This window comes from Saccostrea echinata, unplaced genomic scaffold (genome assembly GCF_033153115.1).
Source record: "Saccostrea echinata isolate AGI-Se365-2 ecotype Australia unplaced genomic scaffold, CSIRO_AGI_Sech_v1 ptg000027l, whole genome shotgun sequence".
Classification (NCBI taxonomy): Eukaryota; Metazoa; Mollusca; class Bivalvia; order Ostreida; family Ostreidae; genus Saccostrea; species Saccostrea echinata.
The window spans coordinates 2018704-2034757 of record NW_026889776.1 but is presented as its reverse complement, the minus strand read 5'-3'; the positions used below and the strand labels follow the sequence as shown (position 1 = coordinate 2034757).

At 33.2% G+C, this 16054-nt stretch overlaps 1 protein-coding gene across 1 annotated transcript in view; it reads left to right on the top strand.

Annotated features, from left to right (window-relative positions):
* The first annotated feature begins 899 nt into the window (after nucleotides 1-899).
* The window catches only part of LOC133193412 (adenylate cyclase type 9-like), a 33218-nt gene continuing 18063 nt past the window's right edge, over nucleotides 900-16054 (top strand). Inside the window, exons 1-2 of the mRNA XM_061329336.1 lie at nucleotides 900-2951; nucleotides 15643-15726. Of these exons, the coding sequence (XP_061185320.1) occupies nucleotides 1478-2951; nucleotides 15643-15726 (1558 nt within the window). The 5' untranslated portion in view covers nucleotides 900-1477. The remainder of the gene's footprint in view (nucleotides 2952-15642; nucleotides 15727-16054) is intronic.

Genomic DNA, 16054 nt, shown 5'->3' with positions numbered 1-16054 from the left:
GTCACTTATTGCTTAGTCTAAAGAGCTTACTGCCCCCCTCCCTCCCCCCCCCCGCCCACCAGCTTCAACGGATACTGCCTTTGACCCAGTGGGGACATAAGTTGTTACCCAGACTCGTTGCCATCTCTAGCGACCCCTCCAACACAAAATTTTGGATCCACGCCTGTATTAATTTAAGCAGATAAATTTGTTAACCTTGTAATTTCTTCTGGATATGTCTACTATATAAGGTTATTTTTGTTTAATTTGCATTAGAGTGCTTAAAAAAAATTAAACAACAACACTTTGCCAAAAAATCAAATTTCAGAAATGATAACAGGGACCTATATACTAATATATATAGGTCCCTGATGATAATTAATGTTTTTATTTGTATGTCCAATTTCACAATATAGTCTATGTTCGCAAAAATAACATCATTGATTTTTGTGTCTGATTTTACAATATAGTCCTTGTTTACAAAAATCATTGCCTCGGGTATGTATGGCATGTAATATCTAATAATAACACAATTTACATTGTCCAGTCCCCCCCTTCTCTCTCTCTCCACGTAAAAGTCTCCATTTGTGTTTGTAAATAAATAAAAATCCACAAAATTTCAAGATGTGTAGAATAACGGTTCAAATTGTCCACGAATAAGATTTAAATACTAGGCCTAGCTAGGTGAGCTTAACCAGAACAAACACCGCATAGGTCTCTGAGGCATAACGGACAAAAGAGGTCAAAATCCACATCGGGTTGTTAAATTTAGAACAAGAATGTATTTATAGCAACAAAATTTATTTTAATGGGAGGTTCTCTGCGCAAGATTACTTTCGTAAACTATGTTGTGCAGAAGCGTTTGGTTGAATCACATTCGCGAGAACACATCAAGTCGTATTCTCTAAGCATTTTTTTATCTTAGTTTTGCTGATCGTCACAATCGAGTGCGCCCACTGTGGAAAATACAGCTTCGTGCACATTGATTTAAAAATCGAGTCCGTCCCCATTGTGACCTTGTTCCGCTTTGATATGCTGAGACAACTCTACATGACCCCAAGCAGATGAAAAACGTTTATTTATACAAGTCTTGGCGAGTGGTATTAAGAGTTTCAGTATATACACAGGTAGTTTGGATTAATTATTAATGGCTTTCAAACACCGGCTTCTTAGAATTCTACGAACTCTCGGTAAACACACACACTCGATCTCATTCATCGACATAACTCGTAGCGCCGCTGAGCCAACAACACGGAAAAGATAGGCAAATATATTATTGTAGGAAGGTGTTGGACAATAATTCATGATGCGGATTATATCTGCGACATGTGAAAGCTCGTCGCTTTTGATATGTACATTTACGTGGACTGTAAGGTAATGTACATGGACTGTGCATTTCTCGACGAGCAGTGAAATAAAAATGGATCGCAGCGGGCACCTGCCATAGAACATTCGGAAGGAAGTGTTTACCGTACATTTTCTGGAATTCTAGATAAAAATGGCAAGTAACGGGAATACAAAGAGAGGGGATAACCTCTATCTTACCACCATGGACACAATTGACCCCAAAACTGTTTGTGTTGATCTAGATGGAGAGGAAAATGTACTGAATGATTCTGACAAACAGACATGTGTCAAGTGGCCTATTCTCTTTGAGAGAGCTTCAGGTAGCTGGTGGAATCCAAAATTTGACTCACCCATTTTAGAACGAGAACAGTGGGAGAAGTCATTTCCCCAGACGCGGCGAAGATTTCGTGCAATCTTGTGCATCATTTTAGTGTCTTGCCTAGCTTGGAGTGTTTTCTTTGGAATAAGACAGGATGTACTTTGGTTGGAATTTCTGATAGGAAGTGTGGTTTTCCTGTGTCTAATAGCATTAATTCTAGGCTTCACATTTACCAAATTCTACAAAAGATTTTATCTACTGACCTCTATATTGCTGTCAGTTTTGTTGTGTGGAGGGATTCTAGCCCAGTTTTTATACAGTAACTCGCTGGTTTCTACTGTAGGGACTTTTGCAGCCTCAATTGAAGTCTTATTTATGATGTACACTGTGATACCAATGCCATTGTTTATGTCCATTGGACTTGGAGTCACACATTCCATATTTTATGAAGTGTTAGTTGCAGTTAGAAATGATTATATGCAGCAACCAATAATCATAATTGGGAAGGCACTTTTGCACTTGTGTGTCCATGTTATGGGTATCCATATCTTCATAATGTCTCAAGTTGGTCAGAGGAGTACATTCTGGAAAATTGGCCAGTCTGTGCTAGCCCAGAGAGAGTTAAAAAATGAAAAGAGAATAAAAGAGAAAATGATCCACTCTCTTATGCCTCCATCAGTAGCTCAGGAGGTAATGGCATCGCGGCAAGACAAAGAACAAAATCCAGATGAGGACTCAAGATCCAAAAAGCGTAATTCAAGGTCCAAAAATGTCAAAGGTGAAATTATATTTCGTCCCTTTAACATGAATACCATGGATAATGTTAGTATACTGTTTGCAGACATTGTAGGCTTTACCAAAATGAGCTCAAACAAAACTGCAGCACACTTAGTAGGTTTGCTGAATGACTTATTTGGTAGATTTGATACTCTGTGCACTAATTCTGGGTGTGAAAAAATCAGCACACTTGGAGACTGTTATTACTGTGTGTCGGGGTGCCCCCAGGCTAGGGAGGACCATGCTAAGTGTTGTGTGGATATGGGGCTAGGTATGATCATCGCCATCAAGGAGTTTGATAGAGACAACAATGAATCTGTGAATATGAGAGTGGGTGTCCACACGGGCACTGTGCTCTGTGGTATTGTTGGTAGACAGCGATTCAAATTTGATGTGTGGTCCAATGATGTAACTTTAGCCAATACTATGGAGTCCAGTGGTTTGCCTGGAAAAGTCCACATTTCAGAAGCCTCACTGAGTTTTCTCAACAAAGATGATTATGATGTCGAGGAAGGACCAGATGTACAAGGTTAGTATTTTACAATACATTACAAAGAAAACTAAATTAGATACCTAGTGAATATTCTATTCCATCAGTATGAATGTGCAGAAAACTGAAATTGGTTGATTGGGATTGCTTTTGTCTGAGTGTCTGTCTGTAGAGATTCATTCTTATAATTTACATCACATTATACATGCAATGTGTAATATGATCACAGCAAGCTTCAAATATTACCATCAAGACTCACCTAAGTACAATTACATAAGTGCATGTATTCATTATGTATAGTGTTATATACTGTAAATAAAGCACACTGATTTGTGTTGTGTGTTTAAATATGATGGAGTTTCCATTTGAAAATCAATTATCATTGTCATCTGCTGCAGTGATGATATTTTGTTGTATGTTTGTGATTGAATATTTTAGTTTTCTGTCATCACCCTTGTTTAGAGGATAGCAGTAATGATGAAGTATTTCATATGAAAGTATTAATTTAATATGAATATTAAGTATGCAGCACAACTAAAAATCTTAAAAAGTACTCAATTCTACAACAATAATTAGTAATTTTGCACTGCTGGGTCAAGATAAAATTCTGATAAATTGCTTTTGAAAGACAGCCCATCTAAATTCCAGTTTGAAGTGACTTGGCCTCTCGGAAACACAGGGTAACTCTATAATTATGTATTTGTATATTTGTAGATAACGAGAAAATGGATTAAATAACATTGTGGACCAAAGGTCAATGTTAACCCAACTATTCCTATATTTAAATAATCTTTAAGAGATATTCATTAAGTTTGTGAATTTACTGAGTTGAATTTAAGAGCAAGTTTACATATATTGGGTTTCTTAATAGTCGCAAAGTGTTTCATATCTCAGTGACATTTATAACAAAGAATACAAAGCTAAATGATTTATCATATTCTTAGACAAGTTCCTGGCTGTTAAAATGAAATAATCTCCCACACTTAGCACTGCTTAGGCATGTAGTTGATTTGTAAGATTATGTTCCAGTGCTTCAAGGTATCATTTTGGATAGAAAATCTTGGCTTTAAATTTGAACTTTTTTTAAATGCACATTGTTTTGATTGTACAGGCACTAAGGTTCATAAATATGTATACACATATAGATAAATATCAAATTTTAAATCATGTCTTTTGTACACATATTTGTATCTTGGAAATAACACTATTTAACATGTTGTGTTTAACATCTTTGACTTTGAAATGCAAAGTTAAAAAAAAAAAATTGGTTTAATTCTTTCTTGTTTTTACTCAGTTTGAGATCTTGTAAATGCTACCACGATTTTAATAACATTCTGGATAAAGCTTTCCTGTATTTTATAAGTTAAATAGATTTGTCAGGTGAGCCGTGTAGGACTTGAGTAGATTGATTAATTTGGCAGTCTTGATGGATGTGTAATTTAACACTTTCATTGAACTTGACTCTGAAACATCCATTATTACTGTTCAATTCATTGAACAGATGCATGTCAGCAGGGACAGGACTGTTTCTGGAGCGGTGGTCTGTCCATTGATGGTCACAGCTTGTGGGGAAAATAGATTTTGTTAGTACATCTATTGATGCAAGAACTTCATGGATACAAAAGAAATAAATTGTATACTGGTATATGTTAGGCCTTGTCAGTCATGGCAGCTCCCTTATCATGCTTATTCTCGGAACATTTCTTGTAAAGCTTACTGTGAGGCAGTAGTAATTAGAAAATGAATTTGAACAAAAATAGTGCATGTTTTCATTTGAAATGCTTAGATAAATTTTGTTTCAAAAAGCAATCCTGAGCTATTAATTAACTGTGGCAGTGATCATCAATATTCACCAAAATCACTGAAAATAAAAGAAAGTTTAAAAATCTGAGGGATTACGGTTGAGAAAATATTTATTTGTGGCATTGCACTTTGTCTTTGATGATGGCATTAATAAGGAGAATAAGACAGGTAGAGCTTTCTGTATGCCTGTAGACAACAAAAGATTTCAGGTTAACAAGTAATGTATATTGATTTAAAATGTTAGCCAGAGTTACCCATGAAAACCATTGATTCTCAGTTAGTGTAATTTCCCATGTACGACTGGATCTAAATTCACATTTCTCATGAATATTGGTGATCATGGTGATTGAGCACTAAGAAGAGAAATTCTGCAGCAGCTTAGAAGACAGTCAATAAAATTTAACATTTTCTGAAAAGGGTTAACATGTATTTGCATGATGGCAGTCTGGTGTTAGGGAAAAAAACAGGTCTTATTTTGAAATATTTATGTCCTAATTCCATAATGAAAAAAATGGTCTCATTTTAAAGGTGCATAGACACAGATTTGAAGTTTATATTTTCTCAAATTTTCTGTATAATATCACAACTTATATGTTGCTATAGAATTTCACAGGAAAATAAAATTAAAAACTTATTTAATCTGGAAATTATTGAAACTACGAATTTCGGGAAGCGTTTGATTAACACATCCTTGCACTTTCACAATTTTGTTGTGTATTAATGAATAATATTACATCTATGATCCAGAAAATTCAGAGTAAAAATGTGCGAAAGCAAAACCCACTCACTTAAGTATTGTCAGCCCGTGCTCAGTGTTGTGTAGTTGGTACAGAGTTTAACAAATTGAATACACCCGTGAAACGTAAACTGTTTTTTTAAACAGGGCACGAGCTCTGTTGTTGTTAATGTTTAGGTTTCACGGGTGTGTTCAATTGTTAAACTCTGCACAAACCATTGAGCACGGACTGACAATACTGGTGAGAGGATTTTGCTTTCTACATTTCTACTCTGAAATTTCTGCATTACAGTTTTAATATTTTTCATTAATGAACAACAAAATAGCTACTTTTCTTAAGTAATAAGGATAAAGTTAAAATTTGTGAAAGTGCAAGGATGTGTCTATCAAACGCATCCAGAAAATTGAAGTTTCAATAACTTCCAGATAAAATAAGATTTTTATCAAATTTTCATATGAAATGCTATAGCAACATATAAGTCATGAAATTATACAGAAAATTTGAGTAAATATTAACTTCAAATCTGTGTCTAAGCACCTTTAAGGTGTGCCAGGAAAGAAATTCAATTGAATTAAAGAATAGCAAACTATATTTGGTAGTACTATACTGTTTTCATAGGAAGGTTGCATAAATATAATTGTATATTTTCTACATTTCATTTTGTCAAATTTTTGTGAATCTTTGCAGTTCATTTTGAAAAAAATAAAAACAAAACATAAAAAAGAGACAGATTTTTTTTTTAGAATATTTCAATTTTGTACATGTTGTATGGATATATTAAAAAAAAAATGCAAAAATTGGATGTTACCTCGAAGCATCATATCACAGAAATTTCCTGCAACAGAAATTGAAAAGGTAATTATGATATTCTAGAACAAAGTTTTTGTTTCATCTTGCTAAAATAATATTTACTGGAAAAAATGCCATGGAGGTAATTTATTGAGGAACCAGAATGAAGTTCAGACATTACTTATAACTGCTTATTCAGTTGGCATTTCTCTGTTCAACAATGTTGATTTATAAATCTGCAGGGAAGTCGTGAACCCTGCTATCCTAGACATGTAAGAGTCAGCAGAGTGTTAGATCCAATAGAGATGGAGTGGAAACTCTAGCTAATGAGTATACTCCATGTGGGACAAATGAAATACTAACCTTAATGAAAGGCTCATAAAAACTGCTTCCATAAATTACAAACAGTTAATTAAAAGTACCAACATGGAATGAATCATTGGAATTTGGAGACAAGCTATAGGTAGTCTTTCCAGTGCGGGGCAGGAAAATGGGGCCATTTAATATGAATTATTTAACACCAGGTAATTTTATTTACCATGTTTACCATAGGGTATCCACAATTATGCTTTGTTTTGCTGTTTCAGTTATTGTAAGTTGGTAAGAAGTTTATACATGTATGTGATAATTTTGGTGGGTATACCTCTGGAATGAAACACTGCATTATATAGATTTACAAGTACATTGCTTTGTGTTTGTAATACATGGAATCTAATGGAAACAGACCAGATATCACAGATATGGATCGTGACCGGTAATTAGACTGATCTCTATATTATAGTGACCGGTAATTAGACTGATCTCTATATTGGTAATTAGACTGATCTCTATATTATAGTGACCAGTAATTAGACTGATCTCTATATTGGTAATTAGACTGATCTTTATATTATAGTGACCAGTAATTAGACTGATCTCTATATTGGTAATTAGACTGATCTCTATATTATAGTGACCGGTAATTAGACTGATCTCTATATTATAGTGACTGGTAATTAATTCATACTACTTGTTCAATGTAGGCAAAAATTCATGGAACCTGTTAATCATTAATGGTTTCTGTTTTGGAATATAGGAAATGCTTATTTTTGCAGAGATAGTGTGTTTAGTAATTAGAGTATGCGGTACATTACCAGGATATCAATTATCAGTGAACTTTTCATCCTTTCTAACAACCACAACAAGTAATTTAACAATCTATTGTTCATACAGGTTTAAGATACTCTTAAAATATTTAGATTAATTATATGTTGGTAAAATTTGAAAGTTCATATCCGGCTTTTTAAAGTCTTAATTAAAAGAACTTATTAAAGGGGCATGAACCTACCAAATAATACTCAGATTATATACAAACAATACAGACTTTCTGAGGAATAAACACAAATATTAAAATCTTGATGCATTCAAGGAATTTGTTTATGAATAACATTTTATCAGCATGATTGACAAGTGCCCAGATAGCGAAATGGGAGAAATATCCTCTATTCATGTCAAGTAATTTCATTTTAAATTGGACGTTAAACAAATCTTTTGGTGGCACTTGAATTGCTTTAAATAGCAACACTTATTCATTCAAATATTGATTTGTTAAGAAGTGTACATAAAAATAAGTCTTTATGGAAATGTGTGTAGCTTCCGTGTATGCTTATATTCAAACCATCCACATCCCCCCTCCCAAAAATAAATAGTTTAAATACAAATAAAAATTAATGAAATTCATACATTTTTTTTACAGAACAAATCTCAATAAATTTCTTTTATTATTGAAATATAACTTAAGTTGATGTATTATCTTTTGCATATTCTGAGACTCAATCTAACACACCTAAATAGTCAATTTCTGCAGAGCTGCTGGGGAGGGGCTTCTCAACCTGGACCCTCCTGGGAGGGGGAGGGGGGTTAATGCAGCCTTAGAGTAACTGTGGTCAGAAAAGCATCCATATTATTTTTGCCTAGCTACACCACTGATTCCCCTTGTAAATTCATTATATGCCCACATTCATGAGTAAAAATATATGTAATTTTACACCTTAATTTTATTATAATAATATATGGTATTTATGAAAAAATTCAAATATATTTATTCATACATTGTAAATTTGTAATGGGTTTTACCATTGGTTCATTTGATATCGTGTCAAAGTATAGAAATGCAGATAGACTGTCTTTCTCAATAAAAACATGAAAAATGGTTAGACCTATATTTTCTAATAATATATTTAGATAGATGGAAGTTTGTTATGAGTAAAACTGATATGATTAGCTGGCATATGTCATTCAAACCAATCAAAATTCTTTTTTAGTTAATTTGGTTAATTCAGCGAATTCTAGGATTGACTCGTACTTTCTAATACAGTAAAATGCACTTCTAACAAAGTACCAGTGATGGATGATTTTGGTTTATTATAAACATAATTTGCTTTATCCATTTAGTTTACAATATATTTTAAAGCCATGGGGAATGAAAATCTGACTGTAGCCCTTTCATTTGGTCAATCCATAGATATATCGACTTCAAAACATACCAGCTTTTCTGTGAAGTCGATATATCTACGGATCAGCGTCTTTAAAGGGCTATATTTGTATAATATATACATTATACAATGTTATTGCAGACTTAAAAGAGCAAAGTTTATTTTAAATGAAGACGATTTATTATCAAGAGTATTTTGGTTTGGGGGAATTGATTTCTTTTCATAAAGTTAAGAATATGAAAGCTAGGTGCTAAAACTTCTTTGTTTCTTTCATTTTTCTATAGCATTTCAAAAAAGAAATATAAGTACAAAAATTTTGATCAAATGTAAAATACATGTATTTATTTAATTTTCTACTTCATACTACATTTAACATCTTCAAATGTCTTTACAATTAATTTAGCAGTTTGGTAATCTGTTAAAAAATATTTGAATAAGCATTGAGATTATTCGAAGGATTATTAATTTGATGAAATTGATTTGTCATGCCTGTCAAATGAATGAGATGGTACTGATGGCTTCTGTAGAAATGAAACATTGTTAATAGGTATCAACAAATGGCATCTGAAGATTTGGTTAATGTATAACAAGAATTTGTTTTGTTTTGGTATGCAAAGGAAAAAGATTTTTTTTTCCATTAAAGAAATTGTCATTATTTAGGTACAGAGACGATTGAAATTTAATTGAGAGGGTCATTATAGACATGGTTTAATAAGGTGTTTTATCAATAAAAAGAAAAATATGCTTGTACTGTATGAAAAGTTAGTGATTTGGGGGGGGGGGGGGGGACTTTTTATTTTCAGACCGGAAATCATAGTGGGGGTGCTTCTGAGAGCATGGCACTCATTAGGGGTAAATACGGTTAATATGGTATTTGCACAGGAAATCATTGAGAATCTAAGGGGTAATTATGGAATGGCAGAATTTACAACCTTTGTCAGAAGATGTAGGTAATAGGATTAGAGTCTGGTTTATGTGAATAAAAACTGTAATTACATACTGTCAGTACTTTTATGAAAAATGGTGCATGAACCCAGTCTGCCAGTTTATGTGTAGGTCTGAGGTGATGTATGGACTGTGCATTATCTATTTTTGGGTACAATATGTCTTGTATCAAGCCTATTTCATAACAAATGTTCATGTGAAGTGTATTGTTGAGATGTACACAAAAAACTGACTATAAATTGATAAAATTATAGTATTTAGTTTTTTTCTGATAAGAAATAATTTTTATTCTAGAGATTCACAAAGTATGAGCATGCACTTAATTATTATTTATTGAATATTGTGACATGGCTGTGTCCTTTAAATACACTTTCTAGTGTTTCATATCTGCATTCTGCAGATGAAGTAAAAGGCATTCAAAGCTCATGATGCGAGGATATATCAAGTGAACTAATTTCTTTTTACAGAGGATTGCTCTCACAGCAACAAAAAAGACAGTTCATATAGTCCATCTGATTCAATTATGGAAATAAAAAAAAATCTACCAAACAAAAGATAAATGAAAAATTACAGGTTGAAATGAAAAGAGAAAAACATTTTAATGTTGTGTTGCATACTCTGAGAACAGGTGGTTAAAAGTGAAAAAAAAACTTCATCTATAGACACTGCAGAAGGAAAAGTAGCACTAATGATTCTTTGAAATTTATTAGCATTGGTTTTGTGATATGTACTTAGGGTTTCCATCAGCAGGTAGTTTTCTTTCATTAGCAGACATTTCTGTTTAACAAAAGTAGACTTCCTCCATTTTGTGGAGTAAAACCGGTGCATTTTTTCTACAGATCAGATAATTGCAGGGAAAAAAGCTGTTGTCTGATGTATTAATTTAAGTTTATGACTTGGTCGATGCAATCCTCAGCTTATGTGCTCAATAAAATGTGGGTGTGGTCTGATTTACAAGGAAGCACAGTGTTAATATTACTTATAGTAAGTTTTCAAACTCGACTCCTTTTCCATGAAAGGGATAAATTGACAAATTGATTTTATAAAAACATCTATTCCTTAAATTTATCTTTTTTAGATGTTATGTGAAGGAATTGTGTGTTAGCAGAATAGTAGGTAGTTACACACTGTTACAAACCATGATTAAATATAGCATTGAGCAATGTTTGCCTTCCTAAAGTAGAGTTTGAATAGTTCAATGTGAAAATGGTTCATACTCATTTTCTTTTCCATCTGTGACATATAAATTGATCAAACCTTTATCATTTTAATGACTACTTTGGTAGATTAATAAATAATTACAAAATATTGTATATGTAAAATACTGAAAGTGGTGTAGTAGGAAAGGAGAAATGCATAAAGAAAATATATGGCTGGACCGGGAATCGAACCCGGGACCCCTGTATTACTAGTCAGGTGCTCTAACCACTGAGCTATCCGCCGATATCCACGGTCCGTAAAGCCTGAACTTCTACAGTGGTATTCTCACATCTACAATATAGTACAGTTCTGAATTTATAAGATATTTTAAGCATGCTTTACACACTTTTAGGACTATAAATCACAGTGATTTTAAGGGTGAATGTAATCTGTCCTGAGGTCTTAGACTTTCTGTATGTGACAGAATCCCACGCATTTTTATATTAATATCTGAGAGTTGTCATGAAATAGTCAAAACAGGAGATTACTGACTGTTTAAAGTATGCTGTCTTGACTTATTAATTACTGTATCCAGACGAAGCCTCACACTGTACTCTCGCTGTGTCATTGATTGATATTTTATTATTAAAAAGGATTGGAAGGGGAGGTTATCTAAGTTAAATGACCATATAAATATGCCAAACAAAAACAAACATTATAAAATGCATTCATTTTTCTTTAATAAATTGATGAACTTAATTTACATGGCCCAAGATTTGAGGAAAAATTGTTGATTAAAAGGCATAAAGGCTTTAATTTGAGAAAATTTCCCATCTTGTATTGTGTGCAAATCTGATTTTGCTCTTAGTCCTTTTTACATTTCACTTTTTACCCTTGTTTTAAATTTACAATAATTTGCTAGTTTATTTGTGCTTTACGTAAGTTATTTTCACTTCATTGTTATTTTTATTGCACCTTTTAAAAAAGCACAGAAAATAAAACTACATACATGTACTCTGTGTATGGTTATTTAATGATCAATCCCAAACCTTCAATAAGATATAATATAAAGTAGAGATTTGGAAGAGTGATGTATCAAAATGAATTGTGTGGGTAGCTCAGCGGCTTTGGGTAGACATATATATGTTTTTGTCTATCAGTTTATCTCGGCAGTGACCATTGATCTCACTATTGGGTACTTCATATTATGGGACCTCTGTTTCCTTGCTCTTTCATCAAGTCTCTCTTGTGTAATAGAATTTGAAAATAATCAAAAATTATTTATATCTGCAAATAAGTTGAACTTTTCCCCTTTTATACTTTGAAGTAAATGATGATTGGAATCCATTTTATGATGTCTTCAAGCCTAAATTTCATGATTATGGGGATCCAAATTGTATAGAAACAGCTAAAAGTTGCTGTAAATCATGTAAATGGCTGATGTTGCTAGCGGCTACCCAGCTAGATTATTGATCCAGGTCTGTAAAGTCACTGAAGACAGGAAAAATTAAAAAAAATATATATATATAAAATTATATATCTAAACCAGATGCCTCTTAAACTGAATCAATGACATGTCCAGTGTGTGAAACTATTTACTGGGTATTTGATAGATTGGTTTCTTTGCACTGCATGCATTTATTAGTTGATTTAGAAAAGCTTTATGTCCAAATCTGATATGTCAGAACATGCATTTTGAGAAGACAGGAGATAATTGTTTATATTCGGTATCAGATTTATTCAGATATTGACACATTGTTGAGATGGTGATATGTTTCTCCAGTTCAATGACTGTGGAACAGGAGATGATAGAACATGAAATGTTTAGTCAATTAAGCAGCACCAGAACTTTATTATACAGTCTGTGGCCATTTTAGATCCTGTGGGAGTTTTTCGAAGGACAACAATATCTTTATGCATTGATTGTCTTTGCTGGAAATGTTCTTTGTACAGAGATTCTACCATTTGCTGGAGGAAACGAGATACATAATGGTTGTGTCTTTCTTAATTTGCTTCATGTTTTATTGATTAAGGATAAAAAAAATGTTCTTGATCAACAAACAAGAAATTGTTCATCTTTTGTGCATGTTTAAAGATTCAAAAGAACTAATAAATGTAAATTTTCTTTAAAAAGTGATTTTTAAGTTAATATTATTTTCTGCATTCTGAAAATTAATGAAATTTACAACACACATTTTCTGAAGTTAGTGCCCTGTATGTCAAGAAATTTGATGTCTTTTTAGCTCACCTGAGCCAAATGTTCAAGTGTGCTTTTCTGATCAAAATTTGTCTGCTGTCTAATGTCATCATTGTTGTGTCATTAATTTTTTTTTACAATTTCATCTTCTCCAGAACCACTGGACCAGTTTCAACCAAACTTGCCACAAAGTATCCTTAGGTAAAGGGAATTCAAGTTTGTACAAATGAAGAGGCATGCCTTCTTCCAAGGGAAGAAAAATATGAATTAGTGCAAAAATCAATGGCATCTTTAAAAAATCTTCTTCTTGAGAACCACTGGGCCAGAAAATTTGAAACTTAGTTGGATGCATCTCAATCTAATTAAAATTAGATGTTCCGAATCCGCTAGTGCTTCTCAAACATCTAACAACATCCCATTAGGGGTCACATCAGAGCGACCTTTCGATTACCCAATGAAATCGCCGTCTCTGAAATCTTGGCTTATAGTTCGGATGCGTTTCTTCTTTTACTGCCACACCTAAACGCCCGAGGGGTTTCGTAGTAAACAAAATATGCATGGTGCATGGTAAAGCCCGTGCTATATATAAATGTGACGTGCGGGATATATAGATGTATACATGTAGTTTGTGCATTTTCCTTTGCATTATTCAGGTAAGAATGCCAGATTGGCGGACAATACGTTCAATTTATACCAAAATTATTTTAATTCAACGTAAAACAGTCTACTGAGCATCAATAATGTAAAGATGTAGCCGTGGAACTAATTTTAGAATCGTATACAGAAGGTTGAATCTGATTGGCCAAAATTTTTATGTTTATTCATAATCGAAAGGGTCGTTCTGATGTGACCCCTAATGGGATGTTAGATGTTTGAGAAGCGCTAGCAGATTTGGAACATCTAATTTTAAGGAGGCTGGGGGGTCAACAAATTAACCACAAATTAACCACTAGATTTAACTTAATTTTTTAGATATGATATCTTAAGCTGTCAACTATCATTTGGCAAAGAAAAATTTCAAAAATTTTAGTTTTAAAATTTGATCATTTTCTATATCTTCATATGGAGCTCTTCTTCTAAAGGAGATCAATATAGTCTAAAAATTGCCACAACCCCCCAGCCTCTTTAATTAGATTGGACACATTTTCAGGTAGTGAAGATTGAAATTTTTGAAAATCTTGACCCCTTGGGGTAGGGTGGGGCCACAATGGGCATCAAAATTTTACATAAGAGAAATCTTTAAAAATCTTCCCCTCAAGAACAGCAGAACCATGATTAGTCATATCTCTATGGAAGCATCTTCATGTACTGTAGTGTAAATTCAAGTTTGTTCAAATCATGTTCCCATGGGGTAAGGTGGGTCCCCAGGGGGTAAGGCAGGTCCACAAGAGAAGATCAAATGTATAAGAAGAAATCTTTAAAAATCTTCTAAAGCCATGATTAGTCATAGAAATATGGAAGCATCCTCAGTTAGTGATAGATTCAAGTTTGTTCAAATCAGGGGCAGGGATAATTTTGGACCACTTGCATATTTATACTTTTCAATACTGAACTGAATTCTGCCTTTTCCTTGCTTATGTACTCAGGTGATCAATGTGGCCCATGGGCCTCTTGTTAATATGGATTATACTCCAGAATGACTTAACCATAGTATTCCATGTTGTTAGTAGTCATGAATGTTGTCAGTTATATCCCAGAAATACTCCTTTAACTTGTGGCCTGAGCAGAGCATTCCATATACAATAACTGTACCCTTTGTATGAAGATAAATATTGTTTTATGTTTGCACAATCCCAACATACACTGTACAATATTTAGTTGTGAGGTTGAGCTTTGCAAAGTTTCTGGTATGCACTCTAAGAGAAATCAGTTAGTACATTCTAATTGTTTAAATTCAAATGAGTACATGAGATACAAATCTGATAAGCCTACAAATATGCTGGGAGAATCTGTTGGTGACAGACTATTGAAGAGGATAAGAAGATGTAATGGGGCTTGATTCTCTGGAAATCATCTAAAATTTCTCACACACAAAATTTATCACTTGCCATTGCTAAAGGAAATTAATAGATTCTGGTAGTGTTGCTGCTGACATGGGATTTTTTCTCCTCAGTTTATGGTCTTAGGTCAGGATATTTACATGAGCTGATTTTCAGGAACTTAACCGATCTGATCTGCAAAGACAAAGTAATTATTAAAGTTAATTTTATAACAGTAATAATAGATCTCTCTCTCTCTCTCTCTCTCTCTCTCTATATATATATATATGGTAGATTATTTTCACTAATTAAATGTACATTATTTAAATCATATATATATATATACACAGAGAGACAGAGAAAGCATGCATGCATGTAGGTACTTAAGAAAATATTGCTCTATGATGCCACTATAATGACTTAAAGATACTTCATGAATCATCACTTTTTACATCACTTGAATAATGGTAGCACCTGGGCGAAAATGTCAAATATATCATATCTTACAAGCAGCTGCTTGATTGGTGATTAATTTGCACCTCCCTGACATGGAACACTCGAGGTTGAACTCTGGTTTGTCAGATGTACAGAGAAAAGACTTCTCTGATAGATCACCTGGAAGTGAGGTTTTGAAAACTTACAATTTTTTTTTCCTATTATTTGCAGATAACAGGACATATAAAGTGCTAATAGAAGAATATGACACAAGTAAATCAACCTACGCAGTGAGACATACAGAGGAACAAAAAGGTTGGTCTCCGAAATCAATATAACGGATAGAAAAGGTCAGCAATGACTATTGACCCCAACACTCATTTACATTAGTATAAATAAAGACGGGTTTCATAATAAAAATTTATCCAGGATCCCATTTAAGAGACATTGCTTTGATGCAGCCAAAGCTGGGACATTATATTATACTGATCAATATTGGGTCATAAAAGATAGTAATGCCTATAAGCCTATTTAGGCTATTTTTAGCTTTGTTACAGTATCCAAGAAAAACCATCAAGGTGCCTTATTTGACCCCTTTTGTATGGTTAATGTATTCCACACAAAAAATTTTGTTACATATTAT